The following is a 19,422-nucleotide window of genomic DNA, read 5'->3' on the forward strand; positions in this document are numbered from 1 at the left end:
AATGATTTGACAGCAATTGCTTATGAGATTCCTCTTTCACATTTTCAAATATGCGAGTTAGAAGAATTAAATCACAATGACTTTACAAGTTACCTACTCTATTGGAACACAACTTCTTTTGGTGAATAGTCTCAGTTTGCTAAGTCTAGTTTTATCTTTAATTTTATCGGATGAAATAGTACATCTTCAACAGAAGAATTATATTCTTGTGTATAAAATGCATTTACTTTTGCGACATGGCAATATTAATAAACGTCCCACGCTTACATTGTTAGTGGAATTTTCAATCTATAGAGAAAATAGAAACCGTGACCCGTGCGATCACTCATCTTTCACTATGTTTTAGCTACTTATTTATTTATTATTAGGCATACCGATCGATGCTTAAGGTTTCGAATACTGGAAAATTTATTCATGACAAGTTTCTCGTAGTCTGTAAACACCAATCACACTGTCATTCTTCTCGTTATTGCAGTGGGTTAATCACAAAAATTTGTCAAATAACTGGATTTTCCCAATATAAATACGGTGTGAGAATATCAAGGAGAGCGAGTCGATTTTCTAGAGTAACCGGTTTACACATCACAACAGAAGTATAGTCACGCTGTCATCGGATGTGTCAATCATACTTTCGAATTTATATAACATAGCTGCGGGTAGAGATATGCGATTTTGCAATCATTAGAATTGAAAGAATCAAAAGGGAATACTTGACCAAGTATCACATGTAAAAGCACTACTCGCTATTATTATTCCTATAATTATTACACCGTGAATGAAATACGTGTTGATAAATATACACATACAGATATTCATAAATTTCCTTTAGAGTTACTTTTCACAAACATAATACTCGGAACAAATTTAGATTCCTCAGTTTCTCTGGTGGAGCAGTCCTCATCGTCCGAAGCCTTCATGGACAGCAAATACGTCGCTAGAGCACCTACATCATGATCCATGTCACTTATACAATTATTTACCTGCTATTTCACTTTAACTTATTAGAATATATAAACTTTGTTTTATTTTCAATCTTATTGCGAAGATTATCGATCCCTAAAGAATGAAATACTGACGAGATTTCACTTTCAAAGCAATTCAATCAAACTTTGTAATGTGTAATTGAATATCTCTGCCCCATTTTGCTCACGCAAAGTTAATTTTATAAACTAGTACATACATTCCATGTCTACTCCATGGGACAAAACTTTTTTACATTTGAAATACCATGATTATTTGCTAACGCACATCTAGTTATTATTGCAGACACAGACGCATGAATTAATTACCTATGGTTACATTATATTAGCTTAGCACTCCCACAGGCTCAGACAGGGACTTCTGTACATGATAATTTTTCTTTGATGATCTGTCACTTCATGTATTGCTACACGAATTATTTGTATGATGTTCCAGAAATGATACTAATCATTTCAGAATCGTCAGGTTGCCGGAAATTTTAGATTTGCAAATATGCAAAAATATGTATATCCGTAAGTAAATAAATTTTCTGTATGTACACCTCATGATCTTCAATCACAACTGTATGAAAAAAGATATATATTCTCTTTTTAGTCGTATAACATGTAAAAATAACTGCTTCTGTGTAAAGTATTGTAACAATAAATACAGGTATAACAATGAAGACTGTCGTCAAGATTTGCCTGTAGACGAGGCCTATTAATTCACGAGCAATATTCAATAAAATCACATCCAAGTAGCGTTTGGTATATGTACTTATCATTTTCTTACATTGTCAATTCTATAAGTGGTGATAGTTTACGCGAAATCTTCGCTTCGTCGGGTAATGTTAATCTTTGAAGTTGCACATTAAAAGTCCCAAAAACGATTTGTGATGTTTCGTAAGGTGACAATACAATGGATAGTAAATATTTTCATCTACACTATTAACATCATGAGGCGACGACAATTATCACTTTTACTCAAGTTCATAAATTTGTACTTAGCTTGGGATTGCCAGCGGTTTTCGCCCTCGTAATTAATTTCTCGAATTAATACACAGCTTAAGCATAGTAAATAAAAGTATTCCTGATAGTCGTTATAAATAATTGCTTACAAAATATTTCCAAATAATGAACGTGTTAAATAATGCCCTTGAGGATCAAAAGTGATGTTTGTAAATAATATACCTATGTTAGGCGTAAAAAAACGGTTTGAACTATTGTTACCTGTACAACAACGGGCACAAAATTTCGTGCTCTCTCGAATTAATTTTTGTCACATATTATTGTAGCTAAAAAATGTTGATAAATTAATTTTGTCACAAAGAAAGCCTGGCGAAATATCACCTGTCCTGTGGATGTTTCATCTTAGGCCTCTGTGGGGTTTAAAAAATTGTGCTCGTTAGCTTATCAACCATTGTGTTTAAGATAGGATGTTTCTAATACAATTAAAGCGTATGTATATACGCGGTTTAGTAGAGCGAAAATTTCTTTCCAATGCATTACTCGTACTGAACTTTGAACGTTCAGTTAATGAATAATTAAAAATTGGTACGCCATTGTTATACGTTATACATCACACGAGAGTAAGTAAAATAGATAGGAGCTGGGAAATTCTTGGGAAAAATTCTTAAATTAGTTATATTACTCAACATACAAAAATACGAAATAGTCATCATTTTTCAAAGAAACTTTCACACTAATCACTCATCAATAAATAATATATAATATTAAAATGGAATATTTTCGTCAAGTGATATTGGGTTCTTACCTGCTTGACGTTGGCTGTTAATTTCGCCAATTACGAATTCACGCAGCTGCTCGTAGGCCTTTTCGACATTGTCGTTTTCAATAATTATATGGAAGTAGCCTGGCTGGGCACCTGAGGAAGTTCGAATTTTATTTGATTTATGTTAAATATTATTCTACTGATATTGGGTTCTCGGAGCGATTTGAAACAATTTCAATAAAATAAATTAATGCATTGTAGAAATCTACCTAGACTAATCAACTTATTTTTCAATGGAAAATGATCTTTTCAACTTTTTTTTTTACTAGGTCTTATGGGTGTTTTATTGAAATACTCGATCACGGAAGATATTATAGAAGTCTCTGCTTTTTGGAAGAGTTTCAATTATGACGATGTATTAGTGAAATTCTTTGAGAATAATTTGTGTAACAAGTCTCAAATACTTGAACGTTTTGTAAGTTGTCGTATACGATTTCTTGAATAAAAAATGAACAATAATTACCAAATTCCATTTCAGATTTGGCTGTGATTAACCTTCGCTGCAATGATTCTTCCGTTTCTGTGTTGCGCTGTCTCAATCTGCGTTCCAATTCTTCAATTGATGGAGGTTTGACAAAGACAAGGAGTGGATCAAGCGAAGTTTGTCGTATTTGTTTCACTCCCTGGGTGTCGATATCCAGTACGCATACTTTTCCAGCACGTCTAACATCCTCGACAGCACGTTTACTGGAAACAAACAGTTATTCTACAGTATAATACGGGACTTCGGTATCAGCTACCAAAAACATGAAAAAAGATGCGGCATGCTCGCATTATGAAGTGTTCAAAACATCTCACCTAGTTCCATATATGTTGTTGCTGAATATGGCGCTTTCAATAAATTTACCGTCATCAATATCTCGCTGCATTTGTTCCTTAGTGGTGAAGTAATAGTGCTTACCAGGCTCTTCGCCTGGTCGAGGACTTCTTGTTGTATGTGAGACGGAGAATCCAAATATGTCAGGATATTCCTCCAAAAGACGTTTCAGCAATGTACTTTTCCCTGAACCCGAAGGTCCGCAGATAGTTAAAGGCCGCAGTCCTTTTTGAACCATTGTGCAAAACCCTATAAAATAACGAATCTAAATAAGTGTGAATTAAGCTAATTACAACATAAAATTGTAAGTCTTTTGTATAATAAATTTCGTAGAATTTGTCACATGTATAAAGTACAAAACATAAAGATTTTGTCACTATCAAAAGATAAAAGAGGAATATACTAATGCCTAATATTAAGCATTTCTTCCAACCGTTTTCAAGATCGATTGGTAAAGCACTCTGCTAACATTTGACCTGATGTTTCAAATGACTTCTCGATTTATATTATTATATATTGCATAGATAATTCTCAAGCCAATTAACTGCGCAATTAATTTAATTATGGGGTCAAATAGAAAATAAGAAAGGTACAAAAAACGTTGAAAAAAATTTCATAATACCTAATTTTACCAATCGAACTCCATGTAGCACCACCATATTCTCCAAGTGAAGACATCAATATTCTAACAAAAATTCAGAGACGACGCAAAATAGGTTAAATTTAAAACGTCATGACTATTTCAACATGTTGACATTGAGCATATCATGAATATTTCTGTTGGATCTTTGTCGCCATTGGACAGCCAATTATAAACAGCAAAATATAATAATCCTGTATCTCCAATATAGAATATTCTCAAGCTAAACAGTAAATCGAATGTTCTCTCATTAAGAGAGCAGTTTTATCTTACTTATTTAAATTTCAGTAATTTAACTGTGCTCTAATCTCAAGCATCGCTAAAACTAAAAATACACTTACTGAATTTTTTTCATTTCTGTGCTTGTGAACTATAAGGTGAATTTAAAAAATAATTATACGAATTTACTTTCAACTCTTCTACAATTATTATCATCCACGAGGCTACTGGTGTTACTGTGTTGTTTGAATTTAATTCAACAACGTAATACATCCGTGTGTGCAATAAAAATAATTATCAGAAAAACAGATGTCGTCATATCGTTAAGGCAGTTATAATAATTGATACTAGGGCAGTATATCTATAGAACGAATGAGTAAAATGATAATGTGTGCGCATTATGATAAGAGAAAAATAAAGAAAAGCTGTGTTATACGTGATTTGCAATAGAACAGGACCTTTGATGAACTGGTTAACAGCTGGGCCAATCGAAACGATGAATTTCATAGAGAAGTTTTAATCATGTGTATACATTCGTCAACTTTTTTCAGCGTTCGAATCAAGCAGCGGAGGAAAAAACGCGGATGCTAAGATTTATGCAAGAGATAAAGACCAGAGGGTCATACTCGGTCAGCTGATTCCAGCAGTGTGACCAAGGTCTTGGAAATATTGATTTCATCGTGCGAAATGTGTCGCCTATGCGTCGAACCGTGCGACATGCGAAAGCCTACCGCGGCCGGCATAAATATTGTCGATGCCTGCCTTTTGTAGCGCATGTTGAGGTGGTGGCGTAATTTTATCGAGCCTTAATCCAGCCAGCCTTCCCTTCCGAGATTTACACACAACGTGATGTTTCAAGCATTGATTTTCTCACCTTTGAAGCCGCTTTGGATTACCGGATACCTTCGCACTTCTCTTTATTTACATACGTCGATAGACTTCTTGAAAACGTGGCGAAATTCACGCGCAATTCCGAGCCGTCCGGCGCAGAATTTTGCGAGCACGTTTTGACAACACACAATGCGCATGCGAGGAAATTGTCACTACTTAAGTGATTATTTATGGTAAAATAAAGGTTTCTGACTTTTATAACGAAAATTCCGTTTGATCTTATAGTCGATTTCGGTACTTGTACTAGTATTTATTTCATAAATAAAGTGGAAATAACTAGACTCAGTCTCGAATAACCCCGATCATGAAGGTCAATGTGGATATGGTATACTTTTACGCGTGAGCACGAGGAGTAGGGCAATCTAACCTAACTTCAAATCCTTAAATATACTCGCGAAGGACGCGTCTGGCGGGACTTTCAAAAATAATATATTTCACAGGTTAACATCGACGTTATTACAATTAGAAAAATTTCACTCCTTGATTATCGTCGAACATAATTAACTCGGCCTTTTTCGACGCCTCAAGGGTCCTGAGGCTCCTTATCAGGACCTCTGTATCCAGCCCATAAAATTCTGAAAAATAAGAAATGCAGAGATGTATAGACTGTACAAAATCTGTCAAATTTATGATGAGAATATATTCATTCGCACTTGCCTTGGTCTGTTGTGTTCTCCCCTTGGGTTAGCTCAAACAATGTGCAGACGGATCCAGCAAAACCGTTTTCTTGGACCCAATTATAAATTATTTCACCCCATTCTTCGAGCGTGTGCCAGTAAACCAGCCATCTCTGTTTAGGTTTATCTAAGGGTACTGCGTTTCCCGATTTGTGTAGTTCTTCTAGAATGAGCAGAACTACTTCGGATGGCAGCTTTCCTTTGACGGTCGATTAAGGAAAACATTGTCTTCTAGAGTTCAGTAGAATAAAATAACGGAACAGCTGTATTCTCACTGTGTTACCTATTTCGTATAATGCAATTCCATCGAATTTGTTGCAAGGATACTGTTAATCGAAGTGTTGTTGAACAGAGGACTGGAATCGATCTCTCTGATGTCTACGACGGCTTGTTTTGTCGTTCGATAATATTCCAAGATTAAACTTTTCCACGCATTCAATTGCTTCTCCTTTGTTTCGGCATGAGGTTGGAGTCTGAAACAAATGTATAAAATTTATGAACCTCAGTTCCAATAGTATCGACGCTATTAAGAATGAGCGATAATCGATACGTAACATGCTAAGAATTCAATAACGGTGAATGGAATACAACTCTTTTAGCAGGATGAACAAATTACATAATGTTCCAAGATAAAATATAAGGTAAATAAAAATAAATGGATGGTTGGAAATAATTCCCAATTATTTATGGCACCGTCTGTGCATGGAAAAAAATATCATTTGCCTCGTATTGTACGTAGTACGTATGTATGTATGTATGGGAGTACAGCTGCTCGAGCAGCCGTCATTCGAAATTATATCGGACAAGGCGCAGCCGACAATTGTTCATTCGTCAAAACCGTTGAACTGTCGGAATATGCGATAATACTAACGTGAAGAATGGAGGGAAACTGTATTGCCAGGGCCACTCGATTTCTCCCATTATTTGCCTATATGGGGTGATTTGTTGCGAGAATAAACTAAGCCCAGTCGATGAAGATACTTTTATTCTGACAGTTATGACAGGCGGGGAGCAAGTGCCTTTTTCCCGAGTGGCGACATCTGGGATAGAAATACTTCAATGTGTGGTGATACGCGGGTTTGCTGCTCAGGCAGTTGTCATCCAGGTTCAAACTCTCAGATTTTCAATATTCTTTAAAGTAATTTGCATTTCGACATTATTTACTAAAAGTGAGTCTATCTTTCTAAGATAATCCCAGAAATTTCAAACTGTATTTAAGAAGTTCTGGCGGTTAGAAGCGTCACAGCCCTAACCTTAAATTTGACTAATTCTCAACTTATTTAGGCACCCCTTTCATGCAGAAGGGCTAGTTAATGTAACATGATCACCCTCAGAGGAAAACTGAAAAAAGACAGCGATGTTTCGAATTCAAAATCTAGGGATACCAACAAACGTGTTTCGATACGAGATAAGCTGCTAGTCAGAGAGGTATGTAACTGAGTCTACATCTCAGCTGTTATTTTTATTTATTCTAAGCTTAATAACATCTTTGAAATTACCAACCTATTCTTCTTATTAGTGAGCTATTTTATATTTTCATGGAATAAAATTTTTTTATAAATTCCTGCAATGAGATCAGGCTCGTTTATTGTATCACTACTTTGCATAATGACAGTTGACCTGAAACAAAGACAGATATTATAATTAGCACCTATTCAATGTCTTTGTTCCCCTTTCAAACATTTCAAGTCCAATTTAATGTCATTTTGAATATAAACTCACTGCCTCTGAAATACGTTTTGTATCATTGTGTTAATAAATTGTTCGCATATGTTTGCAGGTTCAGGAAATGGAACAAACATTACCCAGTACGTGCCAAATTGTATTTGACGATCCGAACCGATTGCATGAGTTCACCCTTGTAGTTGTTCCTGATGAGGGTTATTGGGTTGGGGGTCGCTTTCATTTTGGCATCTATGTAACAGAAGACTATAACATGGCTGTGAGTTATAGTTTTTTAATTACTTTTAAAGAATGATAAGATAGTTCTAATATAATGGCTGCTCTGAGAATATCAGTGAGTTTCAATATTTTCCAAGCTCTTATGCACAATTTGTTTACAAGCTTTTATAGACTATGTTACAATCATTGTTTCAGCCACCACAAGTCAAGTGCCAAACAAAACTATGGCATCCAAATATTAGTGAAGATGGTGATGTGTGCTTATCACTTCTGAGACAAAGTAGTATTGATGGATTAGGTTGGGCACCCACTCGTAAACTGAAAGACGTTGTGTGGGGAGTGAATTCTCTTTTCACGGTAAGTTATTCGATTTTAGTTTTATACTATTGTATCGTAGTAAGTTGTGTCTCTTAGAATTGTAAGGTCATAGGCTAGAAGTTTTTTCACAACACAGGTTGTTCGTTTCAGGATTTGTTAAACTTTGATGACCCTTTGAACCGAGAAGCTGCAGAGTTATTCTTAGTTGATAAAGAGTCTTTCAGGCACAAAGTAAAAGAATATGTCACACAATATGCTAAGAGATGATTTCCATTTTCTCAAGCGCTAATTCACAATGAAATCTGTCTTTGATACATCATATTGGTTATTGTACTGTGTCACATTTTTAGTGATGTTGGATGTATTTATTTTTTGAAGGACTTTTGTTTTCTCATTTATACTATTAAAAAAATGTTAAACACACATGGGATGTTTTGTTTTTTAAATCATTGCAACATTTCGATTGTATGGCCTCAGATACTGACAAAACAAGAAATGCAAGGCCTCACAAATCTACAACAAATTTGATCTTGAGATAAAATGATAAGCAATGTAACGTGAGAAGATAACAATTGTAAATAAATATTTAATGATACGAAATATATTGTATTTTACTTTGTACCTTATAACAGCTTTATCCCACGGTTAACTTCTGAAATTGCTTGCATGAGGGAGTAATATTCCTATCAGGCAGAATACTTCTAAATATTAATCAATAATGTCGCGATAAATCATTTAATTCCCAGCCTTGAGACTTTTTACATCATTGTTTGTAATTTAAAATCACTTTCGAGCTCATTGAACAATGTCGATTGACTCCGCAATTTTTGTGATTTAATAAATTAGTGACCGGATATATTTTAGTTATTACAATGATAATTTTTTACCCTGCATATTCTATATTTTTTATTAGAGCTTAAAGATTCATTTTATCTTGTTATCCTAGACGTCGCGTTTGTACAGTTGAAATTAATTTGACTTGATTTATATATGCTAAGAGTAAGTTTTATCAATTTTTATTTTATTTTTTTCCTTATTATTAGTAAGTAATACTCCTTATACATTAACTGGAGTGTTCCAGTCAAAAATCATAATTTTCGCATTGCTTGAACTGATGGATAAAACGAAAGATTATACATCAATTATAATTACAAGTTATAACAAATAAATAATAACAAAAAAACAAGGAAAATCACAACGTTTTGATTGATCTCTTTACATCGGCTCCCAAACCTTGATTTTATGAGATTGACTAGACTTGAATAAATTATAAACAATAAAATGAATCAATACATGATTGGAAAATCGCGGCTTAATCTAAATTTTAGTTGGTAAGCAATTCTTCTTGTATGCTGTTCGATCTGATAAGTTGTCGTGTGGAGCCGAATGCTGATGCTAAGTTGTCACTTTTCGAAGCTAATTTAAGTTTTTCCTGGTGATATTCTTCATTGTATTGCTTCAGTCGGTTACCAAGGAATACCGCCCTCTCTCGTTTCTTGATCATAAACTCCGTTGGCAGTAACCATCTGTGCTCATGGCATTCTTCCGCAGTTGGTCGTTTGCTGGAAATAATAAAACAAATCAATTTAGCGATTGTATCTCTTTGAAATAACATCCAGTTTCACATAATATTTATCACGCATTTGAGTAACTGACCTAGGAGTTCGTTTGAATACAAGCATGAGGAATCTGGTTGCTTCTTGGCTCAATTCTTTGTAGAGGTGTTCAAATCGGTACCTAACGTAACTGATATTTTGTCTCGTCTCTTCCGCATCTTTTCCTCGGAATGGAGAGACTCCTGATAAAAGAACATAAGTAAGAACACCGACCATCCATATATCCGTTTGCGGGTAGGCTGGTTCTTCATTCAACAATTCTGGTGCTCTGTATTCTGGGTGTCCTACTTGAGGAACTGAGTTTCCTAATTTAGTAACTTTATGAGCAGATCCAAAATCTACTAGTTTTACTTGTACAGAACGGACTGAGGCCATCACGATATTGTCGGGTTGAATATCTAGGTGGCACAAAGTTCTCCAATGGAGGTATTGCAATGCATCCAAAATTTGTGTCACGATTGTGGCAACGCAATTTTCCGTGTACTCATGGCGGCTAGATAAGTAGGTCAAGACGTCAGCGCCCTGAAGTTTTTCTTGAATTAAAACAGCAACCGAAGCTCCTGGTGCTTTGTAAGCTGCTTCTAAGGCTGCTATTCTTTCGTGTCTCAAAGATCGCAATGTTTCGTATTCGTTTGCAACTTGAGCTTCGGTTTCGGGCCGAATTTCTAAAATCTTAGCCACAATCACTCTGTCTGAAGATTTTTCGACTCCCTTTACAACAACGGAGAACTGTCCACGGGATAGTTCCGATATAAAGCTATACTTCTCGCTAAGTTGACCCTCGTTTGACCATTCCAACGGTTTGTCTTCGATGCTATAATCGATACCCACTTTATTGTCTTCAATAATTATTTCTTGCCCGGCATCAGTTAGTTGCTGCAGGTGCTTCATGGCACGGGTAACTTGAATTTTGGGGGTACCTTCCTCCTTTGTTTCTATCAAACCTGTTGGAATTCCCTTGTCACTCCAACCGATACGATTTCTAGCAGCGAGTCTGAAATAATACTTCGTCTTTGGTTTCAGGTCTCGAACAATGTAAAATTCATGATCAATGTTGCTAGCGAGGTCTATCCAATCCATTGCGTCTTCTGGTTTGTACTGCACGTTGTAGCAAAGTATAGGGGAGTTTCCATCATCCTTGGGCTGTTTCCATCTTAGTAAAACTTCAGTGTCAGAAATTTCTGGTGTTTGCGGAGAATCAGGGGACGATGGAGCTGTCGCGAGGAGTACTCTTGTTCGGGCAACTGTTTGCCCTACCTTATTTCTGGCTACGACTTTGTATATTCCTACATCGAAGTCTTTGGCAGGGTTGAACGTCAAGATTGATCTGCCTTCGTTGTCTTCTTCAACTTTAACTCTGTTTCCCTCTTGAATAACTAAATCATTTTTGAACCATTGAACCGATGGCTTAGGATTACCAACAGCGAGGCATACCAGTCTTGCTGGTTTCTCAGCTTCGATTGGTAAAATTTGTGGCTTTTCACGCAAGAATGGCATGTGTCCATCTTTCTTTGTCTCCAGTAAAGCCTCCGCTTCAGCGTAGCTATCCAGACGGGTTCCCAGCTCATGACGCAAACGTCTTAGGGTATATGTATCTGCTGATCCATATTTGTTGATTCTAGCTTTACGTTCATCGTCAATTTCTTCATCCATAACGTCGGTGAAGCGACGTCGCTCCCGGATGACTGGTGTCTGAAAGTAACTCTCTCACTTTAGATAGTAATAAAAGCTTACAATTAGTTACAAGTTTAATTGACAGAATAGTTGCAATATTCATTGACTGAAATTCATCGTCAAATTTTATAAATCAAAATAAATTCATATAATTGGTCCTCACCCTCCAATCATAACTGTTGTCGTCAAGAAGAGTACGCGAGTATCCTGACGCTCGGTTGGACGCGACCTTCATATACTCACGCAAACGCACAGGGAAATCAGTGTCTCGCAGCTGCAGTAAATATGTATCAGGCCCGTATTGATAGCTGCAGAAATATTTTGATTAATGAATAGTCCAGAATTATACAGGATTCGACTTCCTTTTTATGAAAGTATTACTTCTCATAGTTTTAAACATACTGGCTTTCGTTTTTGATAACTCCAATCTCTGTATCGATTGCTTCTCTTGACGGAACTTGATTTTCCCATGATCGTGGAGGTGGCTTGTTTCTCGGGGTAAGGTTTCTGTCAGGACTGGGTGACGGGGTGTAACTTTGTCCAGGAGGATAAACCATCTTGGATGGGTGTTCGAATGCTCCACTCAATCTCCTTCTACGATACCACGTGCGACACGATGCGTTGCTGTACCAATCCCTGTATATAACACATTTTTCACAAAGATTACTTCACTACAATTGAGTATCGCGTTGGTTTCCCTTACTTGAAGTATGTGCAGATGAGTACTATTAATGTTATTCCTATTAGTATGGTGGAAACGCTTATCATAACAAAATAAGCAGTATACAAAGGTTGTAACGGCTCAAGTTACAACTTGGTCAGCGTTTTGTCGAGTACTGCTTGAGTGGGGTTCGAAGCGGGTTAATTAATTGGTACTCTCAATGCCATCTATTTTGATTCTGTGACTGACATGGTTTACTTTTATCCTTTGCCATTGATCTAGATAAGTTTATGTTGCGTTATAATGTATATATCTACTTGCCTGTAGAGATTGTAGTAATTCCTCAAATTTTCGGATGGTATTTTGTACGGGTCCAATGGCATTTTATCTGCATAATTGAGCCAAGGATGACGCAGTGCTGTTGAAACATCCATTCTTCCATCAGATTGATAGACCAGAAGCTTTCTAATGAAATCTCTTCCATCCTCAGATATGTGTGACCACCTATCGTCAAATTCCCATCGGCCCTCTTTTATTTTTGTCAAAGTTTCCCTATCATTGACACCCCGGAATGGAGAAATTCCAGATAAGAGGATGTACGTAATGATACCGAGTGACCACATGTCAGCACCATAGCTGACACCTTCGTTATTGGCCACCTCTGGTGCAACGTATTCTGGCATTCCATATGCCAGTGTCATTAGTTTTCCATAAGTGATTCTTCTGGACAGTCCAAAGTCTCCAATCTTTAGATCATCTCCCCCTGGATGAGAAATCAGAAGGTCTCCGAGCTGTGAAAATAAATTTTCTGTGTGATGGAATAAAAATGGTTTATTAGTTAGTTTTTACTCACAGTCAGGCCAAGGTGGGCATAATTATTGCTATGCATGTAGTCCAGGCCCCATAATATCTGCCTAATGTACCCAGCGATATCACCCTCTGTATAATACGGTTGACGGACCAAATTGTCCACCAATTCTCCTCCAGCAGCTCTAAGCAATGTGTTAAGGTCAAATTTTTTTTATATCCGTGTCGAATGTATAAAGTGTGGAATATTGAGAGCATTGGGACAACTACAATTAAACCTACGGACTCCATGTATAACAAGTTGACTCACAATGAAATTAGTATAACGCGTGAAAAGGATACAATTCTGTAATTAGTGTCAAAGTCCGGTCCGTTTCATAACCATCGTGCAAGCGAATGAGCTTGCGGTGATTGAGATTATTCATAATATCCATTTCGTTGTACATAAATGGTCTCAGCTCGTCGCGGCCGTGCATAACTTTTGCTGCGTAGTTACGTCCAGTTAATCTTTCCACCGCATGATATGTTACACCCTGAGTTCCACGTCCCAACTCATCGCCCAAGTCATAGAAATCTCCAAGTGGCTTAGTGCGTGGTTTGATTTCTCGGCTCCTGGTGTACGTTTTATATCCATACTCTTGTTCGTTTTCTTCTATGTGGACCATAGCTGAACTTGAAACTGCACCTGCGACGTTACGGGCACTAAGCGAATATAAACCCTCGTCTTTATTAATGGCATCGTTGATGATCAGAATGGAAGTATCAGGTTCGACGAATTGGATCTGCGGGATGAATAATATGCCATGAGCCGACTTCTTATACGGTTATCAATTATTTGAGAATTTCGGCGCTGCAAAACATCCATTAAGATGTATATCATGGAGATAGACGTAAACCATTTTCAAGACACTAACCTTGATTCTAGAGGATGGGGCAAGAGGTTTCCAGTCTTTGTACCACTTAAGTTCTGGATATGGAACACCAATAACGCGGGCTTCTATCCTTCCTGATTTTCTCAACATGATAATGGTCTCATCAGGACGCTGGATAAATGTAGGGTATTCAGCAATTTCTAGGCGAACTCGCTGTCTTGCCATTCCATGTTCATTAGTGGCTACAGCTTCATAAGTGCCTACATCCCTGTCTAACATTTTGTTTATGAATAACGTAGCTTGCCCGTTTCGGGTATAGCTGTAGTCATAGCGTCCTCCAGGTTCAATTAGCTCGTCGTTGAAATAATATTGCATGTTTGGCTTTGGGTATCCATACACGAACCAAAATAGATTGCAATTATGGTTTTTAACACCGTACTGAGTGTCCCATTCTTGTCTCAAGAATTTCGGTGCCTGAGCGTAACCATCGTGGGGTGGTTTTTCAATATCAAAGTCCTTAGGGAAGTAGGGACTGGTTTCAGGACGGAAGTCAATACCCGGAGATAAATATGGGAAGAACTTAGGTGGGTCAGGCTCTAATTTAGATCTATAAGTTTGAGCAAACGGCGATGGGTCGCTGATGCCGTATTTGTTCTCCACTCGAATCCTGAATTTGTAATCACGGAACGGTTCCAGATTACGAATGTCACAACAACAACTTCTGACGCCAGAACGTGCAGTGAACCAGTCGCCATCCGGCAATTCACACATTTCAACAGAGTAGGTCACAGGTGTTCTGGGTCCGATTGGGATCGATGGTTTCCACGAAAGCGTCAAGTGTCTATCCATCATGCGACTGATGATCGGTCTGTCTGCTAACGGTAGTGGTGCACCCGATTTTTGGTACTTGTCAAAGTCCGTATACTGGTCTGCCAAAGGTTTCTTCGTACGGGGTTCAAGGGCTGTGCAAATTTATATCCGATATTAAGCTAAATTCTACAGAAAGCAGTGTAAACGCTAGTTTAACGATAATAAATTTAATTCTATTCTTACAGTCGTAGGTCATCTCAGCGTGACAAATATCTTCTCCATGAGGGTTGAATATCCTCAAACTGTATTTCCCTACATCGCCTTCGTAAACACCAGCAATAGTTAGTCGAAGAAGACCACTGCCTTCTTTGTCCATGCGGATTCTATCAGACGGCCACATTTTAGTGTCATTATGGAACCATTCGAATTCTGGTTCAGGATATCCTGTAATGCAGGCTGTAAATTTAGCCGTCATTGCTTTGTACACTTCACAATCTCCGATCTTCTTGAGGAACGATGGAGGTTCAACTTTTTGTTTTTTCTCACTGAAAGTTTGAAAAAAATTGTAAATACCTGGCACTGAACTATTTTAAATTTTAATAGGTAAACCTACTCGTCTGCCCAAATCTTAAATTATACATTTAGCATTATTTCTAGTACAAATACTTACATCTTTTCTACAACTTCCAAATTTGCGGTGCATTCGGCTTCCCCTTGTCTGTTTACAGCTTTGCACTTGTATCGTCCAGCATCGGCTGGTGTACAGTTTCTTACGTAGAGGCAACACGCGTCTCCGTCCCGTTTTATCTTGTACTTGTCAGTTTCAGTCAGAATTGGCTTATCGTTATAGTACCATGATACTTCTGGCCGAGGTATGCCATCCACTCGTGCAGGAAACTTAGCGTCGTATGTTGGCAATTGTTGTAAGTCCGTAAACTTTTGAGTGAACGTTGGTTCTTGGAAGACCTTTCGAACAGTGGCTGTTGCGCTGGTGGCATCCTCTCCTAGAGGACTCACTAAACGGCACCCGTAAACTCCGGCATCCTTGAGAGATGATGGGTTGATTTGGAGGCCAACTTTTTTTCCGTCGCAAGTCATCATCACCTTATCGCTTGGTTCAATGGGTTCTCCATCTTTGGTCCAACTGACATCGGGAATTGGATTGCCAACAAATGGTACACTGAGTGCCAAAGGTTGTCCTTCTTCAACGGAAACATCACGCATCGGGCTCAAGAAACCAGGTCTCTCTTCTGGACGTCCACTTTGACCTTTTCCGGCAACGTCTACATTTGCTTTGCTAGACGCTGAGCCTTGATTATTAGTGGCAACCGCCTGGTACTCTCCAGAATCTTCAGGTCTCGCTTTGTCGATAACAAGAGCGTGTGTTCCATCTGGCAAATCTACTATTTTGATATGTTGACCGTCTGGTATTACCTAAGGCCATAATTATAACGAGTATGATATTCATGAATTGAAAGCGACAAACATAGAGAATGCGAATTAAAAGAATCGATTTGTTCGCGACTACGAACCTCTACGCCATTATGGAGCCACTTGAGCTTTGCGGGTGGCTTTCCAATAGTTTTGACTTCCAGTTTAGCAGGGAAACCTTCAACGACTGTAAGTGGCTGCAGGGTGGTCAAGAAGGCCGGTTTCCGTTCCTTTTCTTCAACTTCTACCTTTGCAACGCCTGTGATATCTCCCAGCTTATTTATTACCACCAAACTGTATGTACCAGCGTCTTCTGGTCGCACTTTGTCAATTGACAACCCGATCAATCCATTCGGATCATTAGAAAAGTTAACTTCTTTAGTTTGTCTAATTGGCACACCATCTTTGCACCATTGTATTTGAGGATTAGGGAATGCTACCACTTGAGCTTCTAATTTCAAAGGCTGGCCTACTATAGCCTTGGCATCCTCTAGACCTTTAACAAAGCTTGGTTTCTTTGATTCGGCTGTAAAAATTAAATTGACACCATCAATTTTTATACTAAAAAATCCGGCACAAGATCTATAATTTCATACTTTTTATCCATCCAATATAATATACACTTACGCTTCACAGCTACGGCACACAAGGCAGCAGCGTCTCCGTTTGGATTGGTGGCAATCAATTTATAGGCTCCGCAATCAGTTGGCTTGACATTATCGATTGTGAGCTTAACAGTGCCATCAGGTAGAGCCTCTATTTTTATATGACCATCAGGTTTAACTTCTTCTCCGTTTTTGAACCACTTCACTGAAGGGATTGGACTGCCGTCTAACTTAGCTTTCAGCTCCAGTGGTTCACCTTCGTCAACTTCGGCTGATCTAGGTAAAGTACGACTAAATGTTGGCGCAGATTTTGCCAATGAAAGTTGAGCAGAGGTATCAACTGTTCCAGCGATATTGGATGCTATGCAAGTTATCTTTGCCACGTCGTCAGCTGAAAACTTTCTGATTGAAAGACTGCTCACTACTTGTCCTTCTACATCAGTCGTAATGCTATAGCGTTCGTCATTTGTGATCTGTGTTTTGTCCTTAAGCCACTTGATCTGAGGCTTGGGAAGTCCGCTTACTCGAACTTTGAGCTGAACGTCGTCCTGATCTTTGAATGACTTGTCCATCAGTTTATTGATGAACTGTGGTGCATCAGCTAAAATTTTCAATAAATGGCATTGAAATTATATGCCCTGATGTTTTGCAGTTGGTTGAATTATAATTACGACATTTGTAATTATTATTCATTGCACGGTAGAAGCTGTCGAAATTAACTTACCATGAGTCTTCAGCTGGGCTTGAGCAGCAGCTTCACCTTGTGAATTTTTCGCGATGACTTTATATGTGCCTACATCGTCCAGTTTGAGATTTTTAATTACGAGTTTATATTTATTCTTCTCTGCATCTTCCACTGATTGTATGCGATCATTCGTTTTGAGAGCCTTGCCATCTTTTTCCCACATTATTATTGGTTTTGGATTTGCCTCAACTACGACTTCCCACTGGGTAAGTTCATCAGGTGCAGCATTCAAATCCCTGAATTCTTGTATTTCAGGCCGAATCAGAATATCCAAACGAGCCTGGAAGACATTTTTGAAATAAATGACATTTTTTTGGGTCTAATAAACACTGTCCTCGCAGTACTGTAACTCATAAACTATCCATGATTCAACAAGCTAGACCAATTTCGCAAAATTATAGATATACTCATCGTATTATAAGTGCACTGTGCATTTGCCAAGGTCAATACTTACACTGGATTCATCTTCACCCCATTTGTTCTTAGCCTTCAGAGTGTAATCGCCAGTATTTTCAGCGCTACTACGAGGAATGGCGAGTGTAAATGTGCACTCATTTAACCCATCTTCGACCTCCTTAGTCTCCAGTTTTAGAGTAACATTTCGATCAGTTGGTGATATTGCCTTTGCGCCTTGCGACCTTTAAAAATCTTTATTGAATGAAACCCCAAGTACAGAGAATTCTTATAAGTTTTAATTTTTCTCGACAATCAGGAGAATATACAGCAAAGCTGGATGCTTGTTCAAGTTTGACGCCTTCGAAATGGAAGACTTCAGCGTAAAAAAAATATTTTTCCTTTTATACAATTTCTCAGGCTTTGATAACTCACTCACCAGACGACATCAGGGATGGGATCAGCCAACAGAACTGCTTGCAGTTGGACCGATTCGTTAGCCGGTGCAACAGCATCCTTCAATGGTTCGACGAATCTGGGCTTTCGATACTCGGTAGTAGAAGCGACTGTCAACTTTCCCTCCAGACTCTTTTCTCCAAATTTATTGCTCAATTTACACTGGTAAATTCCAGCATCTTCAAGCTGTGCATTTGTCAACACGAGTTTGAAAAAGTCTCCACTGCTTGTGTATTTGAGACGATCACTAATTTTAATTGGCTTGCCATCCTTAAACCATTTAGCCTCAGGCTTTGGTACACCAGTTGCTTTGATCTCGAAGGTTGTACTTTGTGTTTCGAAGATTTTGCGGTCCTCAAGATCTGAATTCACGATCTCCGGAGAAGCTGGTGAAACGATTCAATCATAATGTCAGTGAAATAAATTTTCATGTATCTAAACAATCCCTGCAAATATTACGTACACCTTAACGAGAGTTTGGAATGTATAATAATATTTGATATTCAACTTTAATTATCATTCACTCGTTTCCAATCAATGTTTCGTGGTAAATAGTCGCATTTCATTCAAATTTATATTTTACTGCAGTTTTGCCATTACAATACATCCGCTTTGCCTTTATAAGGCATTTTAAATTAATCGTAATTTTACGTACCTGAAATCTTAGTTTCTTCTACGGCAAGCGGTTTTCCAGACACTAAGACTAACTTGGTGTGTCATGCAAGCCATGCGCCTTGTAATAGCGTGCAAAAAGCGTTAGGGTTTCAAATTACACGTACTTGACGAACAATCAATGAAATATCGAAGTATATCTTCAAACGCATTCTTCAGTGCCCATGAAGTATTCGAAAAACACAACGGAAAGACAAGAAGTTACAGATTACATTCAACATTATCATAATTACGTTCGGTACAAAAATTACACGTAACATAAAATTGATACTAATTCAAAGACAAGTGCTTGCACTGAATGCCATTCCATAAACCAAAATACCAGTGAAGATGGAAAAGTAATTCTTTCATCATACAGAAATTCACAAGTTCGATTAACATCACCAATACATGAAAACAATTTTTAGAGACATGAGATGACATACATAGGTAAAGTAGGTGTAGAATGTTACAAAATTTGGGCAC

The 19,422-nt window shown here is 37.8% G+C and overlaps 4 protein-coding genes across 19 annotated transcripts in view; 1 reads left to right on the top strand and 3 right to left on the bottom strand.

Annotated features, from left to right (window-relative positions):
- Positions 1–496: 496 nt before the first annotated feature.
- LOC124416455 (guanylate kinase-like) lies at positions 497–5,490 on the bottom strand. 5 transcript variants are annotated; one of them, XM_046897562.1, is made up of 6 exons: positions 5,302–5,490; positions 4,191–4,253; positions 3,550–3,817; positions 3,215–3,438; positions 2,734–2,844; positions 497–943 (listed from the first exon to the last, which is right to left on the bottom strand). In XM_046897562.1, exons 2-6 carry the CDS (start codon positions 4,225–4,227, stop codon positions 813–815), a joined length of 771 nt encoding a protein of 256 aa, XP_046753518.1. In that variant the 5' UTR covers positions 4,228–4,253; positions 5,302–5,490; the 3' UTR covers positions 497–812. The 5 variants fall into 5 exon arrangements, with proteins under 5 accessions (XP_046753518.1, XP_046753520.1, XP_046753517.1 ...); XM_046897564.1 differs by lacking the exon at positions 4,191–4,253; XM_046897561.1 differs by lacking the exons at positions 4,191–4,253; positions 5,302–5,490 and adding an exon at positions 4,886–5,183.
- A 241-nt stretch (positions 5,491–5,731) lies between these two features.
- Positions 5,732–6,997, bottom strand: LOC124416461 (vacuolar protein-sorting-associated protein 25). The gene is made up of 4 exons (XM_046897574.1): positions 6,867–6,997; positions 6,323–6,468; positions 5,976–6,194; positions 5,732–5,893 (listed from the first exon to the last, which is right to left on the bottom strand). The coding sequence occupies exons 1-4, from the start codon at positions 6,914–6,916 to the stop codon at positions 5,781–5,783; spliced, it is 528 nt and encodes a 175-aa protein (XP_046753530.1). The 5' UTR covers positions 6,917–6,997; the 3' UTR covers positions 5,732–5,780.
- Positions 6,993–8,810, top strand: LOC124416458 (NEDD8-conjugating enzyme UBE2F-like). Of its 2 annotated transcripts, XM_046897569.1 has the most exons (5): positions 7,045–7,164; positions 7,280–7,423; positions 7,776–7,937; positions 8,093–8,254; positions 8,366–8,810. In XM_046897569.1, exons 2-5 carry the CDS (start codon positions 7,316–7,318, stop codon positions 8,480–8,482), a joined length of 549 nt encoding a protein of 182 aa, XP_046753525.1. In that variant the 5' UTR covers positions 7,045–7,164; positions 7,280–7,315; the 3' UTR covers positions 8,483–8,810. The 2 variants fall into 2 exon arrangements, with proteins under 2 accessions (XP_046753523.1, XP_046753525.1); XM_046897567.1 differs by lacking the exon at positions 7,280–7,423 and having other exon boundaries at positions 6,993–7,133.
- A 126-nt stretch (positions 8,811–8,936) lies between these two features.
- Positions 8,937–19,422, bottom strand: part of LOC124416425 (obscurin) — a 43,717-nt gene continuing 33,231 nt past the window's right edge. For all 11 annotated transcript variants that reach the window (XM_046897486.1, XM_046897482.1, XM_046897478.1 and 8 more), the window contains 15 exons: positions 18,269–18,671; positions 17,891–18,074; positions 17,416–17,716; positions 16,714–17,292; positions 16,188–16,612; positions 15,326–16,089; positions 14,899–15,200; positions 13,888–14,807; positions 13,316–13,755; positions 13,020–13,158; positions 12,488–12,957; positions 11,908–12,141; positions 11,669–11,813; positions 9,872–11,523; positions 8,937–9,777 (listed from right to left, as the gene is read on the bottom strand). In XM_046897486.1, the coding sequence (XP_046753442.1) occupies positions 9,540–9,777; positions 9,872–11,523; positions 11,669–11,813; positions 11,908–12,141; positions 12,488–12,957; positions 13,020–13,158; positions 13,316–13,755; positions 13,888–14,807; positions 14,899–15,200; positions 15,326–16,089; positions 16,188–16,612; positions 16,714–17,292; positions 17,416–17,716; positions 17,891–18,074; positions 18,269–18,671 (7,196 nt within the window). In that variant the 3' untranslated portion in view covers positions 8,937–9,539. The remainder of the gene's footprint in view (positions 9,778–9,871; positions 11,524–11,668; positions 11,814–11,907; positions 12,142–12,487; positions 12,958–13,019; positions 13,159–13,315; positions 13,756–13,887; positions 14,808–14,898; positions 15,201–15,325; positions 16,090–16,187; positions 16,613–16,713; positions 17,293–17,415; positions 17,717–17,890; positions 18,075–18,268; positions 18,672–19,422) is intronic.

Source organism: Diprion similis, chromosome 2 (assembly GCF_021155765.1).
Source record: "Diprion similis isolate iyDipSimi1 chromosome 2, iyDipSimi1.1, whole genome shotgun sequence".
NCBI classification, from domain to species: Eukaryota; Metazoa; Arthropoda; class Insecta; order Hymenoptera; family Diprionidae; genus Diprion; species Diprion similis.

Bases quoted from the DNA above. Each gene is read 5' to 3' on its own strand.
- LOC124416461 (XM_046897574.1), bottom strand. From the start codon at position 6,916: ATGGGAGAAATCGAGTGGCCCTGGCAATACAGTTTCCCTCCATTCTTC. The intron at 6,469-6,866 runs GTTAGTATTATC...CATTTGTTTCAG, and splicing joins AGTTTCCCTCCATTCTTCAC to ACTCCAACCTCATGCCGAAA. The intron at 5,894-5,975 runs GCAAGTGCGAAT...CTTATTTTTCAG, and splicing joins GGAGAACACAACAGACCAAG to AATTTTATGGGCTGGATACA.
- LOC124416455 (XM_046897561.1), bottom strand. From the start codon at position 4,934: ATGAAATTCATCGTTTCGATTGGCCCAGCTGTTAACCAGTTCATCAAA. The intron at 3,818-4,885 runs GTCCTGTTCTAT...GTTATTTTATAG, and splicing joins TGTTAACCAGTTCATCAAAG to GGTTTTGCACAATGGTTCAA. The intron at 3,439-3,549 runs GTGAGATGTTTT...GTTTGTTTCCAG, and splicing joins AACAACATATATGGAACTAG to TAAACGTGCTGTCGAGGATG.
- LOC124416458 (XM_046897567.1), top strand. From the start codon at position 6,993: ATGACAGGCGGGGAGCAAGTGCCTTTTTCCCGAGTGGCGACATCTGGG. The intron at 7,134-7,775 runs GTAATTTGCATT...ATATGTTTGCAG, and splicing joins GATTTTCAATATTCTTTAAA to GTTCAGGAAATGGAACAAAC. The intron at 7,938-8,092 runs GTGAGTTATAGT...TCATTGTTTCAG, and splicing joins CAGAAGACTATAACATGGCT to CCACCACAAGTCAAGTGCCA.